General features: G+C 49.5%; 2 protein-coding genes across 4 annotated transcripts; both read left to right on the top strand.

Annotated features, from left to right (window-relative positions):
- Positions 1 to 11,395: 11,395 nt before the first annotated feature.
- Positions 11,396 to 15,438, top strand: Bloc1s1 (biogenesis of lysosomal organelles complex 1 subunit 1). Its single transcript, XM_048362538.1, has 4 exons — positions 11,396 to 11,538; positions 12,187 to 12,259; positions 14,210 to 14,342; positions 15,256 to 15,438. Exons 1-4 carry the CDS (start codon positions 11,478 to 11,480, stop codon positions 15,364 to 15,366), a joined length of 378 nt encoding a protein of 125 aa, XP_048218495.1. The 5' UTR covers positions 11,396 to 11,477; the 3' UTR covers positions 15,367 to 15,438.
- Positions 15,439 to 15,912: 474 nt separating this feature from the next.
- Positions 15,913 to 21,257, top strand: Rdh5 (retinol dehydrogenase 5). Of its 3 annotated transcripts, none has more exons than XM_048362433.1 (5): positions 15,913 to 16,131; positions 17,180 to 17,534; positions 17,637 to 17,895; positions 20,136 to 20,299; positions 20,599 to 21,257. In XM_048362433.1, the coding sequence occupies exons 2-5, from the start codon at positions 17,216 to 17,218 to the stop codon at positions 20,775 to 20,777; spliced, it is 921 nt and encodes a 306-aa protein (XP_048218390.1). In that variant the 5' UTR covers positions 15,913 to 16,131; positions 17,180 to 17,215; the 3' UTR covers positions 20,778 to 21,257. The 3 variants fall into 3 exon arrangements, with proteins under 3 accessions (XP_048218390.1, XP_048218372.1, XP_048218382.1); XM_048362415.1 differs by having other exon boundaries at positions 15,938 to 16,131; positions 20,554 to 21,257; XM_048362425.1 differs by having other exon boundaries at positions 15,962 to 16,131; positions 17,180 to 17,525; positions 20,554 to 21,257.
- The last annotated feature ends 111 nt before the right edge of the window (positions 21,258 to 21,368 follow it).

Raw genomic sequence — 21,368 nt, 5'->3', positions numbered from 1 at the left:
CCCGGACCACGCCCTCGCGCAGGTCACGCCCTTCCGAAGCCACGCCCCCGTCCGCTGCAGGTGGGAGGGATGCATCCTAGCTGCAGCATCCTTCCGACCCCACCCCTGCTCCCTGCACCCCCGGCCCCCGCCCCAGCTCCCGCCCCACCCTCTGAAAATGGGGTGAGGCTGAAGGGCCACCTGGGAAGGGAAATAATACAGATTTCAAAGAAAGGAAAGGTCACTAGCTATTCAGGAGTCTGAGATCTAAGGATCGGGGTTCGAAGTTAGCCTGGGCAGGAAAGTCTGTGAGACTCTAACCTCCAATAAACTACTCAGAAAAAGTCGGAAGTGGTCCTGGGCTCAAATGGTAGAGTGCTAGCCTTGAGCAAAGAAGCTCAAAGACAGTGCCCTGTTACTGGCACACACACACACACACACCAAAAAAAATGAAAATGAGAAAGGGAGGGGCAGGAATGGATGAAGCAGTCCTGGACCAGCTCAGGCAGAAGCTGGGGAGCAGGGAAGGGAACTCCACAGGACCCCGACAGCCTGACTCTCTTCCTCTCTCTTTCCCCGAGACTGGGACAGAAGCAAAAGGATGGGACATTTTTCCATCTCTCTGCTATTTATAACTGTAATCCAGAAATGGAGCCAGGATAAGATATGAGAAATCATTTGGCAAAAGAAGGGGCTCCCTCGCTCCCACTTTCCCTTCTTCTCTTTCTTATTAAGGTGATTTTGTGTCTATGCAACTGTTCATCCTTCCCCTTCCTTTTTTCTCCTCTCTCAGGTTTTTGTTTTGGTTTGGTTTTTTGCCAGTCCTGGGCCTTGAACTCTGGACCTAGGCACTGTCCCTGAGCTCCTTTTGCTCAAGGCTAGCACTCTACCACCTGATCCACAGCACCAGTTCCCGCTTTTTCTGAGTAGTTTAGTGGAGATTAGAATCTCACCAATTTTCCTGCCTGACTAGCTTCAAACTTCAGTCCTCAGATCTCAGCCTCCTGAGTAGCTAAGATTACAGGCATGAGCCACCAGCACCGGCTCTCTCACATTTTTTTTTGTCAGTTGGGGGGGTTGAACTCAGGGCTTGGGTGCTGTCCCTGGGCTCTTTTCCTCAAGGCTAGCCCCCCTCTTTTTTTTAAATCATAGCTACTGCCTCCTCTCTCTCTCTCTCTCTCTCTCTATCTCTATCTCTATCTCTCTCTCTGTGTCCCTCCCTCTCTCTCTGGTTTGTCTTACCCCAAGTTCTATTTTTGCCCCCTTATTGTCTCATTTATACTTGGAATCTTTCTCAGCCTATTTCTCAGTGTCACTTACATCTCTGCCTTTCAACTGCTCTCAGATTCTTAGAGTTGTTATGTGTCCTACCTCATTTGGTGATTTGGTGACCCCTTTGTCTCTCTTCTTTATTCAGCATGACAACTTCTTTGAAGAAGAAAAAGAAAAGAACAGGCAGGCCCTGACTTGGCTGGCTCTGGAACAATCCTTGCCCCCATGTAAATTGCAGTCGCTTGGCCAGTTGCTTTTGTAATGCTCCTTCTGTGGGCATGGCACCTCTCAGCCAGTGCCATGAAGGAAATGCGTGAACAGAACTGGTACCAGCATTCTAATCCCAGGATCTCCACACATGCCCTCTCCATCCTTTTGTTTGGGGTTTGGGTTTGGGTTTTGTTTGTTTGTGTTCTTATTACTGGGTCTTGAACTCAGGGCCTCTCATTTTCTCTTGGGTTTTTTCCTCTCAAAGCTAGAGCTCTACCACGTGAGACCCCATAGCTCTGCTTCTAGGTTTTAGAGGTTTTGTTTATTGTTGTTTTTGTTTTGTGTGTGTATGTGTTGGGTGTTGTTGTTTTTTTTAAGTCTCTCAGACTTCTCTACCAGGCCTGACTTCAAACTAAGATAGTCAGATCTCAACCTCCTGAGCAGCTAGGATCACAAATGAGGACCACCAGCACCCAGCTCCTTGACACCTTTCTGTATCTCACAGGAGCTGATGTGAGGATGCAGAAGAGAGAAAGTGAGCTAGAACCCAGAATTCCTGCCTCTCAGTTCAGAACCCTGACCCAGGCAAAATGTCTTTAGAGCCACAGCTGCCTTCCTTTCTGCACCTGAAGCTTCTGCCTGACTCCATCTCCACTCTACTGGCCTGTAATAAATCCAAGGCTGAAATCAGATGCCAAGAATCTGCTCCTGACCTCCCCTGCCCAAATATTTGAGAAGTCACCTCACCCGCCACAGGAGGAAGGAGCAGAAAAGAAGAGAGATTGGACACCCAAAATTAGCCTGGCTATAAATAGTAGGGTAAGGGAGGGCAGGGAACACACAGAGCACTAGACCAGCCCAGTAAATTTAGACAAGTAGATCTTCCCCAAAGAAGAGCTGGCCCAGTGCTGGTAGCTCACCCCTGTAATACTAACTACTTAGGAGGCTGAGATCTGAGGATCACAGTTTGAAGCCAGAGCCAGCCCAAGCAGAAAAGCTTGTGAGACTCTTTTCTCTAATTAACCATCAAAAAGGCAGAAGTGGAGCTGTGACTCAAGTGGCCTTGAGCAAAAAATCTAAAGGACAGGGCTGGGAATATGGCCTAGTGGTAAAAGTGCTTGCCTCGTATACATGAAGCCCTCAGTTCGATTCCCCAGCACCACATATATAGAAAACGGCCAGAAGTAGCACTGTGGCTCAAGTGGCAGAGTGCTAAGAGCAAAAAGAAGCCAGGGACAGTGCTCGGACCCTGAGTCCAAGCCCCAGGACTGGCCAAAAAAAAAAAATCTAAAGGACAGTGCCAAGGCCCTGAGTTCAAACCCCAGGATCAGTACAAATAAATAAAAGCTCAGGGACAGCACCCAGGCCCTAAAAAACAAAAAACTGCATAATTCTGCTCCTACCACATTATCAAAATGACAAGGCTATAGACATGAAGAACAAATTAGTGATTGCCTTGTGATAAAGATGAAGGAAGTTAGCACAAATGGAGGGAAATTGCTCACAAAGACATGCCTTTATGAGTTCAATATCTGGATCTATACATGGAATAAACTACAGAGTACCACACACACACACACACACACACACACACACAATGTGTGGTGAAAACTGAATAAAACCTATAAGCTAGTCAACAGGGCTGTTAACTATGTGTACTTCCCAATTTTTTAATTAATTTACTTTATTGTTATTATAAAGGTGATATACAGAGTGATTACAATTGCATGAGTCAAGTAATGAGTACATTTCCTTTTACTTTCTGGTTTTCATATGTACTGTATATGATGTCACCATTCTAGGAAGCTGACTGAAGGATATATAGACTCTGTGTACTCTGTGTTTTTGTTGCCAGTCCTGGGGCTTGAACTCAGGGCCTGAGCACTGTCCCTGGCTTCTTTTTGCTCAAGGCTAGCACTCTGCCACTTGAGCCACAGCGCCACTTCTAGCCTTTTCTATATATGTGGTACTGAGGAATCGAACCCAGGGCTTCATGTATATGAGATGAGACTTTACCACTAGGCCATATTCCCAGCCCTCTGTGTACTACTTTTACAACTTCCTCTAAGTCAAAAATATTAATAAATAGGGTCTGGGAGTTGATGGCTTACTCCTATAATGCTAGCTATTCAGAAAGTTGAGATCTGAGGATCTCAAACCCAGACTGACAAGAAAGTCCATGAAACTCTCTCCAATTAATCATCAAAAAGACTGGAAGTGGACCTGTGGTTCAACTGGTAGACCAGTAGCCTTGAGTGAGAAACTCAGGGACAATACCTAGGCTCTGAGTTTAAGTCCTAGGACCGGCACTAAGTAGGGAAGGCAGGAAGGGAGGGAGGGAAAGAAATGCTGCCAATCAAAGATCAAGGTTTGAAAGCCTTCCAGGAAGAGAAGTCTGTGAGACTCATCTCCAACCACCAAAAAGCCAGAAGTGGGCATGTGGCTTAAGTGGTAGAGTGCTAACCCTGAGTGCCCAGGCCCTGAGTTCAAGCCCAGGACCAGCAAAAGAAAAGAAAAAGAAAAGATGCCCAAACCTAGCATATAGTGTGTGTGTGTGTGTGTGTGTGTGTGTGTGTGTGTGTGTGTGGCCTTCCTCTAACATCTTTCCTGCCTCCTGAGATCCCATTTTTTTAATGGGTCCTGGGCCTTGAACTCGGAGCCTGAGCACTGTCCCTGGCTTCTTTTTGCTCAAAGCTATCACTCTAGCACTTGAGCCACAGGGCCACTTCTGGCTTTTTCTGTTTATGTGGTGCTGAGGAATCGAACCCAGGGCTTCATGCATGCGAGGCAAGCACTCTACTACTGAGCCACATTCCCAGCCAAGGCTCCAATTTTTTAGTTCTCCCAGATCACTTTTTTTTCCAGCTCTTTTTTTTTTAAGCTTAGAAGCAAACATTTCCAGAACACTCACTCCAAACTCACTTCTCTCTCCCCTTCATTTGACAATGGAGGCTTGGAGCATACGCCCGGGGTCAGGCTTTTCCTCTCTAACACACACGGGAGGATTTTCTCAGCCCACCCACCTCTCCAGCACTGGACTCCTTCTGCCTGCCTCTGAATTCTGGCTGTAGCCAAAGCTCGCACTGTGGGAGTGTCTGAGAAAGAAAATAAATGTGATTGAGAGGAGTCCACAGGGATACAGCTTGACCACTCTGATCTTTGAGGGTCCAGGAGAAATCCTTGCATCTTGGAGAGAGAGCTAGGAGGTCACTTCCCACAAGAAGTCATTGAGACTGTCTTGAGGGCCTCTTTTCTTTTGAGTCCTGGTTTCAAGCCAACATTTGGAACTTGGCCACCCCGCCCACCCCCGCCCCTTGAAGTCCAGCCAGCTTTTCCAGTATGTGAAGCCTTCTCCCCTCCCTCCATGTCCTCCCTCAGTCCTCACCCAACCCCTAACATCTTGGCAACTTCTAGCCCTAACTAACACTTCACTTCATGGAGCCAGTCCATTTGGAGTCTGCTAATTAAAGATAGACTTCAAAAGAAGAGGAAAATCAGAAGAGAAAATGAATATAAGCTTGTATTCATTTGTTCTAAGGAAAATAATCTAGCTAGGAAACTGTACAAGTCCAGATTGATTTTTTTTGTTTTATTTTAGTATCTTTTTGTTTATGTGGTATTGGAGAATTGAACCAGGGCTTCGTGCATGCTAGGCAAGCACTCTACCACTAAGCCACACTCCCAGCCAAATTGATTTGATTTTTTATTATTAATTTTTGTGCCAATACTGGGGCTTGACATCAGGGCCTGAGCACTGTCCCTTAGCTCTTTTGTTCAAGGCTAGTGCTCTACTACTTGAGCCACTGCTCCTCGTCCAAATTTTGCTGGTTAATTGGAGATGAAGAGAATCACAGACTCTCTCGCCCAGGCTGGTTTTAAACCACGGTCCTCAGATCTCAGCCTCCTGAGTAGCTAGAATGACAGGCGTGAGCCACCAGTGCCTAGCTTTATATTTCAAATGTCAACTAAGTGTCTGGAGAGGATGTAACATGTGTCCACTTCTACCAAAGGCAGACTATGATTTAACCCACAGCAGAAATGGCTAGAAGTAGAAAAGCCCAGGAACATGCTGATGAAAGATGGACATACAGGGAGATCAGCTGGGGTACCCCATTTGCTCTACTCCACTCTAGGGCAAAGGAACAGCCAGTGCATTGGAGAGGAGGCCAGGGACTGGTGTCTGCAGCATGCTGGCAGTCTCCAGACCGATTGTGAAAATGTCCCGCAGTGCCAAGGGGGTGAGGGTAGTATAGAATGCGCCTCACACTCTGAGTCAGCCTGCTCTTACTGCAGACTCACTCCTGATATCCCAACATGAACCCCCCCTTGCCAGCCCCCACCCATCATTCTCCTTGCTCCATGCCCCCATTCTCTGATGCCCCGGCTGAGCCACACCCTTCCCTCCCAGGCCCCTCAGCTCTGCCAGGGAAGCAGCATGCGCCTTCCAACCTGATACTGTTTGGCTTGCTCACTGCAGTTGGAAGCAGAAGCCAGAGAGAGGGAGGAAGGGGAGGGGAAGGGGGCTAGGCAGCCCTGTGATGCTCTCACTCTTCCCGCTTCTATTAATCAGCTCTTTCCAGGGGCACAGCCTCTTCCCAAACACTCCTCCTCAGCCAGGATTCCCTTCAACTCATGCCCAGCAATGAGGCTGATGCAGTGATAAGGCCAGAAGTGCTTCTGAAAAATGCTGGGAGCCGCCTCTCCTGGGTCCGCCACAAGCACTGATCACACACGGTCTGGAGTCAGAGAGCCTGAATTTATATCCCAGCTTAAGTACTTCACTTCTCTGTATCTCAGAATCTTCACCTACAAATTAGAGATGGCATTACTATTTCACAGGATTATTCTTAGATAGACAGACAGACAGACAGACAGCATAGATAGTGCTTGAGCCTTTGTTTATTTGTTTTGTTTTTGTTGCCAGTCCTGGGGCATGGACTCAGGGCCTGAGCACTGTCCCTGGCTTCTTTTTGCTCAAGGCTAGCACTCTACCACTTGAGCCACAGCGCCACTTCCGGCTTTTTTCTATATATGTGCTGCTGAGGAATCGAACCCAGGGCTTTATGTATACGAGGCAAGCACTTTACCACTAGGCCATATTCCCAGCCGGTGCTTGACCCTTTGTAAGTACTCAGAATTTTTTTTTTCTTTTGTGCCAGGACTGGAGCTTGAACTCAGGACCCGGTCACTGTCCCTTAACTTTTGAGCTCAAGACTGGTGCTCTACCACTTGAGCCACAGCTCTAGTTCTACTTTATTGGTGGTTAATTGCAGATAAGAGTCTCGTGGACTTTGCATCCTAGGCTGATTTTGTTTTTGTGTGTTTCTTTTTTTTTTTTGCCAGTCCTAGGCCTTGGACTCAGGGCCTGAGCACTGTCCCTGGCTTCTTTTTGCTCAAGGCTAGCACTCTGCCACTTGAGCCACAGCGCCACCTCTGGCCATTTTCTATATATGTGGTGCTGGGGAATTGAACCCAGGGCTTCATGTATACGACCTAGGCTGGTTTTGAACTGCAATCCTCAGACCTCAGCCTCCTAAGTACCAAGGGTTACAAGCACCAACAATCTGCACCCAGTTCTGGAATTTTTTTGTTGTTGTTTTGTTTGTTGTTGTTGTTGTTAGCTGTGGGGCTTGAACTCAGGGCCTGGGTGCTGTCTCTGAGCTCTTTTGTTCAAGACTAGTGCTCTGGGGCTGGGAATATGGCCTAGTGGCAAGAGTGCTTGCCTCCCATACATGAAGCCCTGGGTTCAATTCCCCAGCACCACATATATAGGAAATGGCCAGAAGTGGCTCTGTGGCTCAAGTGGCAGAGTGCTAGCCTTGAGCAAAAAGAAGCCAGGGACAGTGCTCAGGCCCTGAGTCCAAGGCCCAGGATGGGCAAATAATAATAATAATAAATAAATAAATAAATAAAATTTAAAAAAGGAGCCAGGGACAGTGCTCAGGCCCTGAGTTCAAGCCCCAAGACTGGCAAAATAAATAAATAAAGTGTTTTTTTTTTAAGGGCTGGGGATATAGCCTAGTGGCAAGAGTGCTTGCCTTGTATACATGAGGACCTGGGTTCGATTCCCCAGCACCACATATACAGAAAATGGCCAGAAGTGGCGCTGTGGCTCAAGTGGCAGAGTGCTAGCCTTGAGCAAAAAGAAGCCAGGGACAGTGCTCAGGCCCTGAGTTCAAGGCCCAGGACTGGCAATAAATAAATAAATAAATAAATAAATAAATAAATAAATAAATAAATAAAAAAGACTAGTGCTCTACCACTTTGAGCCACAGCTCTATATCTAGTTTTCTGGTGGCTAATTGGACATAAGAGTCTCATGGATTTTCTTACCAGGGACTGGCTTTGAACCACCATCCTCAGATCTCAGCCACCTGAGTAGCTAGGATTACAAGCATGAGCCTGGCTTAGAAAATATTTTTTAAATGTTCATGGCATATGTAAGCATACAGACACATAAATAGCAGCCAATTTTTTCTTTGCCAATCCTGGAGCTTGAGCTCAGGGCCTGAGCACTGTCCCTGGCTTCTTTTTGCTCAAGGCTAGCACTCTGCCACTTGAGTCACAGTGCCACTTCTGGCCTTTTCTATATGTGTGGTGCTGAGGAATCGAACCCAAGGCTTCATGTATACGAGGCAAGCACTCTTGCCACTAGGCCATATTCCCAGCCAGTCACCAATGTTTTTATTCAGTTTTGTATAAGTGATACTAGGGAGCAAACCCAAGTCCTTGGATGTGCTAATCATGCACTCTACCACCAAGCTACATCCCAGCCTCTACTGAAAATACTTATTTCAGTGCTTGATGTTCTGCTAAATGCTGCCATTTAACCATTCATGAACTGCTTCTCACTCCTTTGATAGTTGTACATCTCCCAGGATTTGGGTCTACAAATAACCAAATGCACCAATGTATCAGTAGCTCTCTAATCTTACTCAGAAAATTTGAGAAGAATGTTCTATTCGAACTCAATTAGCACTCATTTGACTTCCTGACAAATACAATGAAGCCAATTTCAACTGTGCTACTGGATCTGAAAATAAGTTAAATGTAAGTTGAAAACAGTCTTAGATATGATTTAGGCCAGTGGTTCTTATTCCTGGATGTACATTTGAATCACATGAATAGGTAGGGCATTGTGGCTCAAGCCTATAATCTCAGCAGTCTGGAAGCTGAGTCAGGAAGACTGGGAGTTCAAGGCCAACCTGAACCTGTCAAAGAAAGAGAAAGGAAGGAAGGAAGGGAGGGAGAGAGGGAGGGAGGGAGGGAGGGAGGTAAGGGAGGGAGGGAGGGAGGGAGGGAGGTAAGGGAGGGAGGGAGGGAGGGAGGGAGGTAAGGGAGGGAGGGAGGGAGGAAACAAAGAAGGATGACCAGAACAGCTTTTTACAAAATATTGATGTGTGGCGTCTATCCTTCAGAGAATCTATTTAATAAATCTGGGACTAGCCCTGTGCCAGTAGCTCATGCCTATAAATCCTAGCTACTCGGGAGACTGAGATCTGAGGATCATGGTTCGAAGCCAGCTCCACAAGGAAAAGTCCCCATGAGACTCTTATCTCCAATAAACCACTCAAAAATTGGAAGTGGTGCTGTGGCTCAAGTGGTAGAGTGCTAGTCTTGAGCTCAAAGAGGCTCAGGGACAGTGCCATGCCCTGAGTTCAAGCTCACAACTCACACACACACTCACAAAAATCTGGGGCCAGGCTTTTTTGAGGCTGAGGAGAGTTGAGACAGTATTTAGCTTGTAGCCTAAACTGGCCTTGAATTCCAAGTTCTCCTGCCTCAGTCTCCAACTACTGAGATCACAGGTGTGAGATACCAAGGTGGGAAAATCAAGGCTTCTTTTCTTTTTCCAGTCCTGGGGCTTGAACTCCGGCTTAAGCACTGTCCCTGGCTTCTTTTTGCTCAAGGCTAGCACTCTGCCACTTAAGCCACAGCGCCACTTCTAGCCATTTTCTATATATGTGGTACTGAGGAATTGAACCCAGGGCTTCAGGTATATGAGGCAAGCACTCTACCACTAGGCCATATTCCCAGCCCCTCACTTCTGGCTTTTTCTATTTATGTGGTACTGAGGAATCGAACCCAGTACTTCATGCATATTAGGCAAGCACTCTGTCACTAAGGCACATTCCTAGCCTTGAACAATTAATAATGAGGGAAAGTGGATGTGTGGCTCAAGTGATAGAGCACCAGGTTTGAGTGAAAAACTTAAAGGACAGACCCTAGGCCCTGAATTCAAGCCCCAGTAAAGGTGTAGGGAGAAAATGAATGACAGGCAAGTAAAATGGGCAATTTTAGGACAGGTACTAGCAGAAGGGGAAGGGTCAAGTGAGGGTAAAGGAGGCAAAAATTGTGGAATGACTTTATACATATATATGGGACCTTTAGAAACTTTCTTTTCTTTTCTTTTCTTTTTTATCTTTTATGGGGCTTGAACTCAGGGCCTTAATGCTGTCCCTATGCTTTTGTGCTCAAAGCTAAGCACTCTACCACTTTGAGCTACAGCTCCACTTCTGGTTTTCTGATGGTTAATTGGAGGTAAAGAGTCTCACAGATTTTCCTGCCTAGGCTGGCTTCAAACTTTAATCCTCAAATCTCAGCCTCCTGAGTAAGCAGGATTACAAGTGTGAGCCACAGGCACCTGGCACTGAAACTTCTAAGAAGGGGTAGAGGAGTAGGAAAGAGATGGAGGGGGTGAGTTTGATCAGGGTATAATCTATGTATATATGGAAATGTCACAATGAAACTCTTCCTTGAAGAACTAATGGACATCAATAAATCTTTTTAAAAGCCACTAAGAGGTGCTGTAACAATAGCAATATGTTGATTATGTTTATCACTTCTTCCTGTTGGAGTCAATCCTAGAGCATGTTTGCTTAGTTCTGGAGGCATTGTATAATTTACCTTTCACTTTGACAGCAGCCCTTAATGCTTCTGCTAAGGCTTAAAATGACTTTGCATTCCCTGACCACAAAAGGACAGGGATGACTTTGTATTGACCACACACAGCCCAACAAATTAGCAAAGCTCCCTAGAAGGCCACTCCAAGGGCCTAAATTGCTTCTTTATAGGGATCACCCAGAGCTGAGTGCCCCCAAAGGGGTGGGGAAGAGAGAGAGAGAGAGAGAGGTGAGAAACAGGCTAAAAAGAGGAAAACATTTTTCTTGTAGGAGGAGTGAACTGGAAATCCACTGCAAACTGGCACCAAGTGCCAGGAGAAAGGACAAGCAAGCAAGGGGAAAGAATTTCAATGAGTCCAGAGAGTCTCAGCTCCCAACAACCCAATCATGATGGGCAACCTGGCAACACCAAGCCTCTCCTGGCCTGAGTGCCAAAGGAGAGGCTAAACACAGGCTCTGCAGCTTGTGATCCTAGCTGGGATCTGAGGATGGCAGTTCCAAGCCAGGCCAGGAAAGAAAGACCATGAAAGTCTTATCTCCAGTTAACAAAAAAATAAATAAGCCAGAACTAGAGCTGTGACTCAAGTGGCAGAACACTGGCCTTGATCATAAAGGTTCAGGGACAGAGCTCAGGCCCTGAGTTCAAGACCCAGGACCAGACCAATGTACGTAAATGTGTGCATATGTGTGTGCGTGTCTATATATGCACTCAGAGACAGAGCTTAGGCCCTGAGTTCAAGACCCAGGACCAGACCAATGTACGTATATGTGTTAATATACACATATACGTACGTATGTATGTATGCGTATATAGATGTATATATACATAAATATATACATACATATATCGGAAGTGGGTGCTAAAGAGAACTTCCTCCAACACTCACAGAAGAACTCCCCCACCATCCCCACCCACCCACCCACCCAGCCCGCCGGAGCCCACCGGAGCCCGCCACTACCACCGCCCTCCCCCTCCCCCGCCCCTCACGGAGGGAGGTTCCCGCCATCACGTGACGCCAAGGCCACGTGACCCCGCCCCGCAGGAGCCTCGGCGCGTTCCTCCTCCCGCACTGTCCGCGGGCACCCGCTAGCCCAGCCCTGCCCGACGCCACCATGTTGTCCCGCCTGCTCCGGGAGCACCAGGCCAAACAGAATGAACGCAAGGAACTGCAAGGTGAGCCTGACAGCTGCTTCCTTCCCGGCCTGCGGCCTAGAATCAGCCCGCGGACGGGCGCCCGCCAGCGAGCCGCGGGGTGTGAAGGGAAGGGACCCCCGAGAATGCATTTTTTTGGAAACGTGCTTCCCTGCCCACCCGCCCGGTCCCTAGGGCCGCGCCCTGGCCCCTCGGTGACGCCCCCTCAGGTCCCGCCTGAGCCCCGCCCCCTGCGCGTGCTACACGCTGCCTATTGGCCCGCGGAGTCTCTCACCCCGGAAGTGCGAAGAAATGCCGGTTACTCATTGGGTAGTTGAAGAAGTGTTAAACCCTGAGACTGATGGGGGCGGTTTTGTCCCTCCCACCTCCTATCCAGTCCCAGGGTGACCGACGCTTTGCAAACAAGAGTGGGATAGGCCGTCCTGCGTGCCGCCACTGACCCCTCAGACCCCCGAGTGGCTCCCCTCCCCTATCAGGATACTAGTCTCATTTCTAAATGGAAGGGGATTGCTTGTGTTTAGTAAAAAAGTCCTTTTCAGCTCTGGCATTTGAGTTAAGCTGTGATGTTCTGGGAACTAGCAGAATAGGAATGGATGGATGAGGAACCGTTAGCATCACCCCTCAAAAACAAACAAGTATCTTCTCCAATCCCCATTCTCCTTCCCCCAGAGAGGAGGAGACGAGAGGCCATCACGGCCGCGACCTGCCTGACAGAAGCTTTGGTGGATCACCTCAATGTGGGGTATGAACCTTTGCCCAACCACCACCCACCCACGTTAAGCCCTCAGACTCCTCTTGAAGGGTTGCCATGTCCCACTCCCTCCCTCTGTGCAGCCCTTCCCAGGCATTGTAACTTAAAAGAGAAAAACGTGAATCAGCTCAGACCTCAAACAAGGGATGAGGAAGGAGCAGCTGCAATGGTTGGTGAAGCTGCCAAATCTCCCCCTCCCCACTTCCTTGGCACTTACAACTTGATGCCATCTGCCCACCTCCCTTCATCCTTCCAAGTCCAGCTGTCATTTTGGTGGGAGGGACGTCACCCTTCTTGACCACAACTTCTGCCCTCTCCCCCACCTCTCACTCTCTGGCAAGCCTCTGGGGAACAGCTGGCAGGAAAGAGATGGCACAGCTGGTGGGGGTTAGAGTACAACCTATGCCAGGAGCCACAGCAGACCCGGACTGTCTGCTTCTTTCCTTCTGGGCCTCTAGAGATCATCCTTTGTCCCAGGCCTAAATGAAAATGTCAGTAATATCCAAAGACGTGAAAAGGAGCAAAGAAGATTGTCTCCTGACCCTGTGTGACTCAGAAGAGTGAGGGGATGAGGATTTGATAGCCTGTGTGTTGGAAGAAAAGAGGCCACATAATACCTTTGACTCAGGCCAAGTAGAGCAGCTTAGTTGTCAATCCAGAGATTGAGTCATGGAAAGAAGTCATGCAGGGGCTCGGGTCATCATCATTACTCCTCTTGAGGGGAAATGAGGGGAAAGGAAGACTGGAGTTAGAGCCTCGAATTTCCTCTCCCTCCAGGCAGCTTTCTCTCAGTGTTGGATTGCTTTCCAGAGAAGGGCAGGGTTTGCCTGGTTCCCTCCCTCCTATACTGGCTCCTCCTGTGCTACCATGTGTGAAGTTGGCTCAGGCATCTCCCTCTTCATTTGCTAGAGACCACCCCACTCTCGGCTTAGAGGGCAGCTAAACCAAATCCAGATTAGAAAGAGTTTTGTGTTGCTGCCCACAGCTCCATTTATTCCATAGAAAGGAAAACAAAGACCCAGTCTGTCTCAGCCCTTGTCAGGTGTCCTGCCTACTTTCTTGACTGCTCCCCTCCCCCCAGCAACCCCTTGTCTCCTTCGCCCCCACACATTCCAGTGAGTGGGGGTACCGGATGTGGAGTCTTCTGGCTGACCTAGAATTTAGGATTGAGCAGTGAGTGAAAGATGCATCAGCCAGTAGGGAGAATAATCATTTCAGCAGAAGGAGGAGCCAAACCATTGGTGGATTAGGACCCAAACTACCCTGTGTCACTACCCTTTGACAGTAATGGTATCACAGCTAACACCTAGATTGAAGAGAAAGAAGGGTAATTGCCTGGAGAAGGGAAGGAATCTGTGTGTTTGCTTATGTGTGGTCAAAAGGAGAAGGGTGGGGAGAGACAGAGCCAAGAGGAAACTCTTGGGATATTCTCTCTTGACCCAGGGCTCCTGGAGAGGGGGTTTGCCCTCCCATCCCACCCTAGATTCAGGGAGGGGCCCAATTTCCCTTCCCAACTTCTTGCACAAATCCCTGAGCTTCCCATCTCTGCCAGATGGATTTTCCCAGCATCAACACACCCCTTCTCCCCACTAGCTTCTTCCTCAGGGATATCTCCCCAAATTAACCCTCCCTTCTCCCACTCAGCTGCAGGGACTCCTTTAGGAAATAGGAGCTGATGTGTTTCTAGTCGGCATCTCAACTTGGCTCTCCTGGGAACCCTGGGAATGGAGGAAGGAGCAGGCTTCACTTGCATCACGTCCAAGAAAGGCCAGAAGCCCAAGCTTTCCCAAGCCTTGATTTCTGGCTGCACACCACCTCCCCCCGCCACACACACACACACACACACACACACACACACACACACTGCTACAATAGAACATCAGTCCTGGGGCCCACCCCACCCCACAAACCAGAGGATGACTTCCTCTCTCCAATCTTTAGTGTGGCCCAGGCCTACATGAACCAGAGGAAGCTAGACCATGAGGTGAAGACCTTACAGGTCCAGGCTGCCCAATTTGCCAAGCAGACAGGCCAGTGGATCGGGATGGTGGAAAACTTTAACCAGGCACTCAAGGTAAGCCAAATTCCCCACATCACTACCCTCATTTGAGCCCAGGATTAGGAGAAAGTGGGATAGTGGCAGATACCCCATCTGTGGCCCCAATGTTAGAACAGCTAGAAAAACTGTGGGGGATGTGACTCAGTGAGACAATGTGTACATGCACAGAGCCAGAGCTTAATCCCTCAACACCACAAAAATATGCTCAGAATATGTACATCATGATAAGTGCTCATGTACATCATGGTGCGTGCTCGTGTACATCCTGATACAGCTACTTGGGAGGCCGAGGTAGGAAGATTGCATGAGTCCAGGAGTTCAGGGCTAACATAAGGTAACATAGCAAGACCCCCATCAACAAAATAGTTGAGAAGCCAGTCGCTGGTAATTCTAGATACCCAGGAAGTTAAGGTCTGAGAATCACAGTTCAAAGCCAGAGAAATCTAAGGCTTTTATCTCCAATTAACCTGATAATGGAGTTGTAGCTCAAGTAGTAGAGCACTAGCCTTGAGTAAGACAGCTCAGGGACAGTGCCCAAGCCCTGGGTTCAAGCCTCAGGACCCAGCACAAAAGAAAAGAAGTCAGGCACTGGTGGCTCAGGCCTGTAATCCTAGCCATGCAGGAGGCTGAGAGTTGAGGACTGAGGCTCAAAGCTAGCCCGGACAGGAAAGTCTGTGAAACTCGGATCTTAAATTAAGCATCAGAAAACCAGAAATGGAGCTGTGGGTCAAAGTGATAGAGCACTAGCCTTGAGCAAAAGAGCTCAGGGACAGTGACCAGGTCCTAAGCTCAAGCCCCATGGCTGACAAAAAATATGAAGTAAAAGCCGTTAGTAGACCCAAGTGAAGCCCTTTCCAGGAGATGGCCTGGAAGCCGTCCTCTTACCTAGCCTGAGTCCTGGCCTCCACACCCCTCTCCCCATTCTCAGGAAATTGGGGACGTGGAGAACTGGGCGCGAAGCATCGAGCTGGACATGCGCACCATTGCCACGGCACTGGAGTACGTCTACAAAGGGCAGCTGCAGTCCGCCTCCTCCTAACCCCTCTCTCCTCCCCTCTCCCCCACTCTCTGGCCTCACCCACAGGAGCAAGAATAAAATACAGTAGCTACTCTTTGTGGTGTGTTTCACCCAGCTTCCCTGTGGAGGTGGGAATGAATGGGAAGGTCAGGTTCTCCCTGAGGGACAGGGGCCTTTCAGGCAGAGGGTGGGACTAGACTTCCCTGCTGCTCCCTCCTCTGCTGCTCCCTCCTCTGCAGGCCTGGTGCGGGTCCTGGTGGCTAAGCAGGGCACAAGCTCCCTACCTCCCCAGAGAAATGCTCTCCGCCCCAACCTTCCTAGCTCTGGCTCCTCCAGAGGAGAAAGGAGATAGGAAAAAGGCCTGGTCCTCGCTCCGGCTTATGGCCTCTCCCAGGCTGGCACGTAAGCAGTGTCATGAGGCTGGACCAGGTGGGAGATTGATTCCTGGAGACACTTCAGGTCTCAGGAGGGAAAGAACTGTCAGGTCCAAAGCCACCGACAGACAGCAGGTGCCATTCTCGACAGCTCCCTACCGGGAAGCAGCAGAATAAAAAGGGCTGAGGAGACAGAGCTGGCCTCCACCCAAGTCCTAGCTTCAGCCAGGCGGCTCCGGCCTCCTTGGCTCCCCTCTCCCGCCCTCTCCACGCCCCATCACACACACTTAATACCCACTCTGGACTTTGGCCTTTGCCACAGCTAGTGGGGAAGACCGGGAACAAAGTCTTTAAACAGCAGCAAGAGAAGCAGTGTGGCACGTTGTGGTACTGCCAGCTTTCTGCAGAAGGGGTAAGTGGACACCAGAGCGGGGTGCGGTGAGACTACCAAGTAAGGCCCCCTATTGAACACTCAGGCTTCATGCTTTTTTTTTCCCCCAGTCCTGGGGCTTGAACTCAGGGCCTGGGCACTGTCCTTCAGCTTTTTTTTTTTTTTTCTCAAGCCAAGCACTCCACCACTTGAGCCACAGCATCACTTCCAGCTTTTTCTGTGCATGTGGTACTGAGGACTTGAACCCAGTGCTTCATGCATGCCAGGCAAGCACTCCACCGCTGAGCCACATTCCAAGCCCACAGGCTTTGACAGGCTTTCTGGCAGGTCTCTTTAGTCCACTGTGACTCTGAAGCAGAGCTGACAAATATTAGCTTAATTTGGTAGGTGAAAAAATAGGTTAACAGATATAGTGACGAACCATGGGTGCCTGTAAAGTGGTTCCTGCCTGTAATCCTAACTACTGAGGAAGCTGAGATCTGAGGATCGCAGTTCAAAAACCAAGCCTGAAAAGTCAGAAGTGGTGCTGTGGCTCAAGTGGCAGAGTGCTAGCCTTGAGCAAAAAATGCTCAGGGATAGGGCCCAGGCCCTAAGTTCAAGCCCCAGGGCTACAATCATTGGGTTAAGTGGCAGAACACTTGCCCGGCATGCCCAGTGCCCTGAGTTCAATCCCAAGACGCATGCACACACGCACGCACATCCACCATCACACAGCAGGACATGAGGCCATCAGGACTGCAGTGTACGGCTCTGCACCCTCCATGCAGTTCCAAAAATAAGGCTGAGGGCTCAGGTTCCATTAGAGGATTCCAGCGTCTCTGACTCAGTCAAAGCAAAGCGGCTCCCACAATGCAGAGCCAAGCACAGGACTCCACTCAACCATTTTAAAGTTAGCCACAAATATGGAGTCTGCCCACATTCTTTTGTTTTTGCCCAATAAGCCATAGTTTGCCAATTATCTGCCTAACTGATCAAATTTCTCAGTCTGCTCAAACCAGACACTTGCAATTGGGGAGAATGTCAAGCGAGGGCAGAAGGGCCAAAGTAAATGACAAGTTTTCCTGCCCAGACTTAGGTGATCGCCTGCAGGTCACCTGGGCCCAGCATGTGGCTGCTTCTGCTGCTGGGTGCCTTGCTCTGGGCAGTGCTGTGGTGGCTCAGGGATCGGCAGAGCCTGCCCCCCAGCGATGCCTTCGTCTTCATCACCGGCTGCGACTCGGGCTTTGGGCGCCTTCTGGCACTGCGCTTGGACCAGAGGGGCTTCCGAGTGCTAGCCGGCTGCCTGACCCCCTCAGGGGCTGAGAACCTACAGCAGATGGCTTCCTCCCGCCTCCACACCACCCTGCTGGACGTGACTGACCCCCACAGTGTCCAGCAGGCAGCCAAGTGGGCAGAGACACATGTTCAAGAAGCAGGCGAGTACGGTAAGAGCATGGGCCCAGGACACTTGCAGGGGATATGTATTTAGATGCCCCAAGGAGGGGAGAATGTGGGAGTGCTCCCCGCTCTGTCTCATCTTCCCACAGGGCTTTTTGGTCTGGTGAATAATGCTGGCATCGCTGGCATTATCGGGCCTACACCGTGGCTGACACGAGATGATTTCCACCGGGTGCTAAATGTGAACACACTGGGTGCCATCGAGGTCACCCTTGCCCTGCTGCCCCTGCTACAGCAGGCCCGGGGCCGAGTGGTGAACATCACCAGTGTCCTGGGTCGCCTGGCAGCCAATGGTGGAGGCTACTGTGTCTCCAAATTTGGTCTGGAGGCCTTCTCTGATAGTCTGAGGTAAGAGGTACAGGACTCCGGGCCCTACGCCATTGCAAGGGGCAGCCCACTCAATAAACGCACTCCTTACTGCCCAGCGTAAGGCAGAAGAAGCTGAGCATGGTGACACATGCTTAGAGTCCCCAACAGTGGGGAGGCAGAGGATCCCAGCTACCAACGAGGCTGAGATGTAGACAGTGCTGATGCAAAGCCAGCCCATGAGGAAAAGTTTGTAAGACTCCATCTCCAGTTGGCCACAAAAATACTAGACTAGGATTGGAGGTTTGACTCAAGGAGCAGAATACCAGCTGCGTGCAGAGAGCAGGGAGTACAAGGAGCTGAGCCTGAGCCCCAGCCACCAGCACACACAAGGCTCTGGGAGCGCGCAGAGCAGCCTTGAGGTCAACAGGGAACTGGATTTGAGGCAGAAGCCCGGGTTGCCCCAAGCTGAGCCCCTATCACCATCCCGCAGATCACGGTGTCTTTCTCTGCCCCTGTTCCTCAGTCCTTAATTTCCCAGTCAGCATCATCAAATACATACTTGGGACTTGGATTTCTACATCTAGACAGGCAGTGGGATGCACCCCATTCTTCACGTCAGATTAACCCCCACCCCACCCAACACATCAGATCCTTCATGTCCAGCACCCAGGACTCAATCCTGTGTTTGGGGAGCTAGAGAATGGGGTTTTCATCTCCATCGAGAATTGCAAACTGCACTGGTGGCTCACATCAGTAAGCCTAGCTACTCAGGAGGTGTGATCTGAGGATTTCGGTTCAAAGCCAGCCTGAGCAGCAAAGTCTATGAGACTCCCTTTTGGTTTTTTGTTTGTTTGTTTTTTGTTTTTTTGATCAGTTAGGCCTGGCCACTGTCCCTGAGCTTTTTGGCTCAAGGCTAGCTAGCACTCCACCACTTTGAGCCAAAGCTCTACTTCCCGTTTTTCAGTGACTTGGAGATAAAAGTCTCATGAACTGTCCTACTTGGCCAGCTTCGAACCACTATTCTATCTCAGCCTCCTGAGTAGCTAGGATTTCAAGTGTGAGCCACCAGTGCCTGGCCCATGAAACTCTTACTCCAGTTAACCATCAGAAAAATGGAAGTGGTGCTGTGGCTCAAGTGGCAGAGTACTAGCCTTAAGCAAAAGAGCTCATTGACAGTGCCCAGACACAGAGTTCAAGGCCCAGGGCAGCACAAAAAAAAAAAAAAAAAAAAAAAAAGAATCGTAACCCTATCTCGCTAATGGAAATGTGTAGATAAAATGACAGTTCATTGACAGCCCAAGCAAAAAACTCTAGAGACACCATCTCAACAGAAAAAGTTAGGTGTGCTGTTGCATAGTTGTCATCCCAGCTATAGCAGAAAGTATAGGGCTGGGAATGTGGCTTAGCAGTAGAGTGCTTGCCTAGCATGCACAAAGCCCTGGGTTTCATTCCTTAGCACCACATAAACAGAAAAAGCCGGAAGTGGTCCTGTGGCTCAAGTGGTAGAGTGCTAGCCTTGAGCAAGAAGCCAGGGACAGTACTCAAGCCCTGAGTCTAAGCCCCAGGACTGGCAAAACAAACCAGAAGAACTAGAAGAACTGCTGTCCAGGGAGGCACCTGCAAAAAGAAACCTATCTCAAAGATGGCCAGGGCAGGAAGAGCTGGAGGCATGGATCAAGCTTCACAGTACCTACTTAGCAAGCATAAAGTCCTGAAGCTAGAAAAAATAATAATAAAATAAAAAGAAAGCATCCTGGAGGCAGAGGCACCCTGGAGGACCTCAAGTTCAGAACCAGCTTGGGCTACGTAAGACCCTGCTTCAAACGAAAACCAAAACATACCTTTTTCAGGCCTGGAGATGCAGCTTAGTGACAGAGTATTTATGCCTGCCTACCAAATACAACGCCCCAGGCTTAAGCAAATAAAGCAAACAAACTGGGAATGTGGCTTAGTGGTAGAGTGCTTGCCTAGCATGCACGAAGCCCTGGGTTCAATTCCTTGGTCCCACATAAACAGAAGAAGCCAGAAGTGACACTGTGACTTAAGTGGTAGAGTGCTAGCCTTGAGCAAAAGCAGCTCAGAGACAGTGCCCAGGCCCTGAGTTCAAGCCCTAAGACTGGCAAAATAAGCCAAAAAACTCCCTCCACCTGCCATACTTGCCCCTCATCCCTCCCTTCCTGATCTGTGATGACCTTCCATCTTGGGAATCCCCACCCAAGGCCCTGAAAATCACCTCCATGTAAGGCAAGAACTCAGAAATCCCTCTGCTGACATTCCAGGCGAGACGTGGCTCCTTTTGGGGTCCGAGTCTCCATCGTGGAACCTGGCTTCTTCAGAACCCCTGCAACCACCTTGGAAACTCTGGAGGCCTCCCTGAGGGCCTGCTGGGCCCAGCTACCTCCAGCTACACAGGCCCGCTACGGGGAGGCCTTCCTCACCACATGTGAGTCACTGGGCCTACTTGGGGGTACATGAGACATGAGAGAGCCAGAAAAGCCTTTACTGCATCAGCCTAGCAGGAGGAAGGAGACGGGTCGGGGTTGGGGAGGGCCTGGGAATGGTGCCCACTTCCCACAATGGGAAGGAACCAAGGATCCCTCTCGGCACTGTTGGGCAACAGGCCCAAGGATCTAGAAGGTGGGGTGGATAGAGTGCAATGGGCAAGGATACTGATGGCCACTACCCATGGGACCGCAGACCTCAAAGTGCAGCGACGCATCATGAGCCTCATCTGTGACCCAGACCTCACCAAGGTGAGCAGATGTCTGGAGCACGCCTTGACTGCTCGTCATCCTCGAACCCGCTATAGCCCAGGCTGGGATGCCAAGCTCCTCTGGCTGCCCGCCTCCTATCTGCCAGCCTGCCTGGTGGATGCTCTGCTCACCTGGGTCCTTCCCAAGCCCGCCCAGACAGTCCACTGAAGCCAGACTTCCAACAAGAGACTGGTTTTCAAAGGCAGCCACTTCTATTTCTGTCCCCTTCCTGGTTCTGCCTAATGCCTGGCACAAAAGAGGCACTCAAAAAATGTGCATCGTTTAAAAGAAAAGATGCTCAATGAAAAACTGTTCTACTGTGTTGACCAACATCTCTCTCCAGTTTTAATAGCTAACCTGTAAAAACAGCCAACGCCCACTAGGGGGTGATAGGAACCCCCTCACATTTATAGATGGTCTTTGGAGCTGTACCTGGAGTGACCACCAGAGGGAAGCCTTTCCCTTCGATAAGGATACAATTGTGTTTGCCTGATCTAATTTTCATGTGGGAAGAGGAAAGGTGAAGATGAATCTTAAGCTGTATCCAGGACTGGAAATATATGTGGCTTAGTGGTAGAGTGCTCGCCTAGCATGCATAAAACCCTAGGTTCAAGTCCTCAGTACCACACAAACAGAAAAGGCAGGAAGTGGCCCTGTAGGTCAAGAGGTAGAGTGGTAGCCTTGAGCAAAAATCACCCAGGGACAGTGCTCAGGCCCTGAGTCCAAGCCCCAGGACTTGTAAAAAAAAAAAAAGTATCC

The sequence above is a fragment of the Perognathus longimembris genome, chromosome 1 (genome assembly GCF_023159225.1).
Source record: "Perognathus longimembris pacificus isolate PPM17 chromosome 1, ASM2315922v1, whole genome shotgun sequence".
Lineage (NCBI taxonomy): Eukaryota > Metazoa > Chordata > Mammalia > Rodentia > Heteromyidae > Perognathus > Perognathus longimembris.
This window is presented reverse-complemented; position numbering and strand designations above follow the sequence as displayed.

Excerpts from the sequence above, each read along its gene's own strand:
- Bloc1s1 (XM_048362538.1), top strand. The coding sequence starts at position 11,478 with ATGTTGTCCCGCCTGCTCCGGGAGCACCAGGCCAAACAGAATGAACGC. Across the intron at positions 12,260-14,209 it reads GTGGATCACCTCAATGTGGG|TGTGGCCCAGGCCTACATGA; the intron begins GTATGAACCTTT and ends TCCAATCTTTAG. Across the intron at positions 14,343-15,255 it reads ACTTTAACCAGGCACTCAAG|GAAATTGGGGACGTGGAGAA; the intron begins GTAAGCCAAATT and ends CCCCATTCTCAG.
- Rdh5 (XM_048362415.1), top strand. The coding sequence starts at position 17,216 with ATGTGGCTGCTTCTGCTGCTGGGTGCCTTGCTCTGGGCAGTGCTGTGG. Across the intron at positions 17,896-20,135 it reads GCCTTCTCTGATAGTCTGAG|GCGAGACGTGGCTCCTTTTG; the intron begins GTAAGAGGTACA and ends CTGACATTCCAG. Across the intron at positions 20,300-20,553 it reads GGAGGCCTTCCTCACCACAT|ACCTCAAAGTGCAGCGACGC; the intron begins GTGAGTCACTGG and ends ATGGGACCGCAG.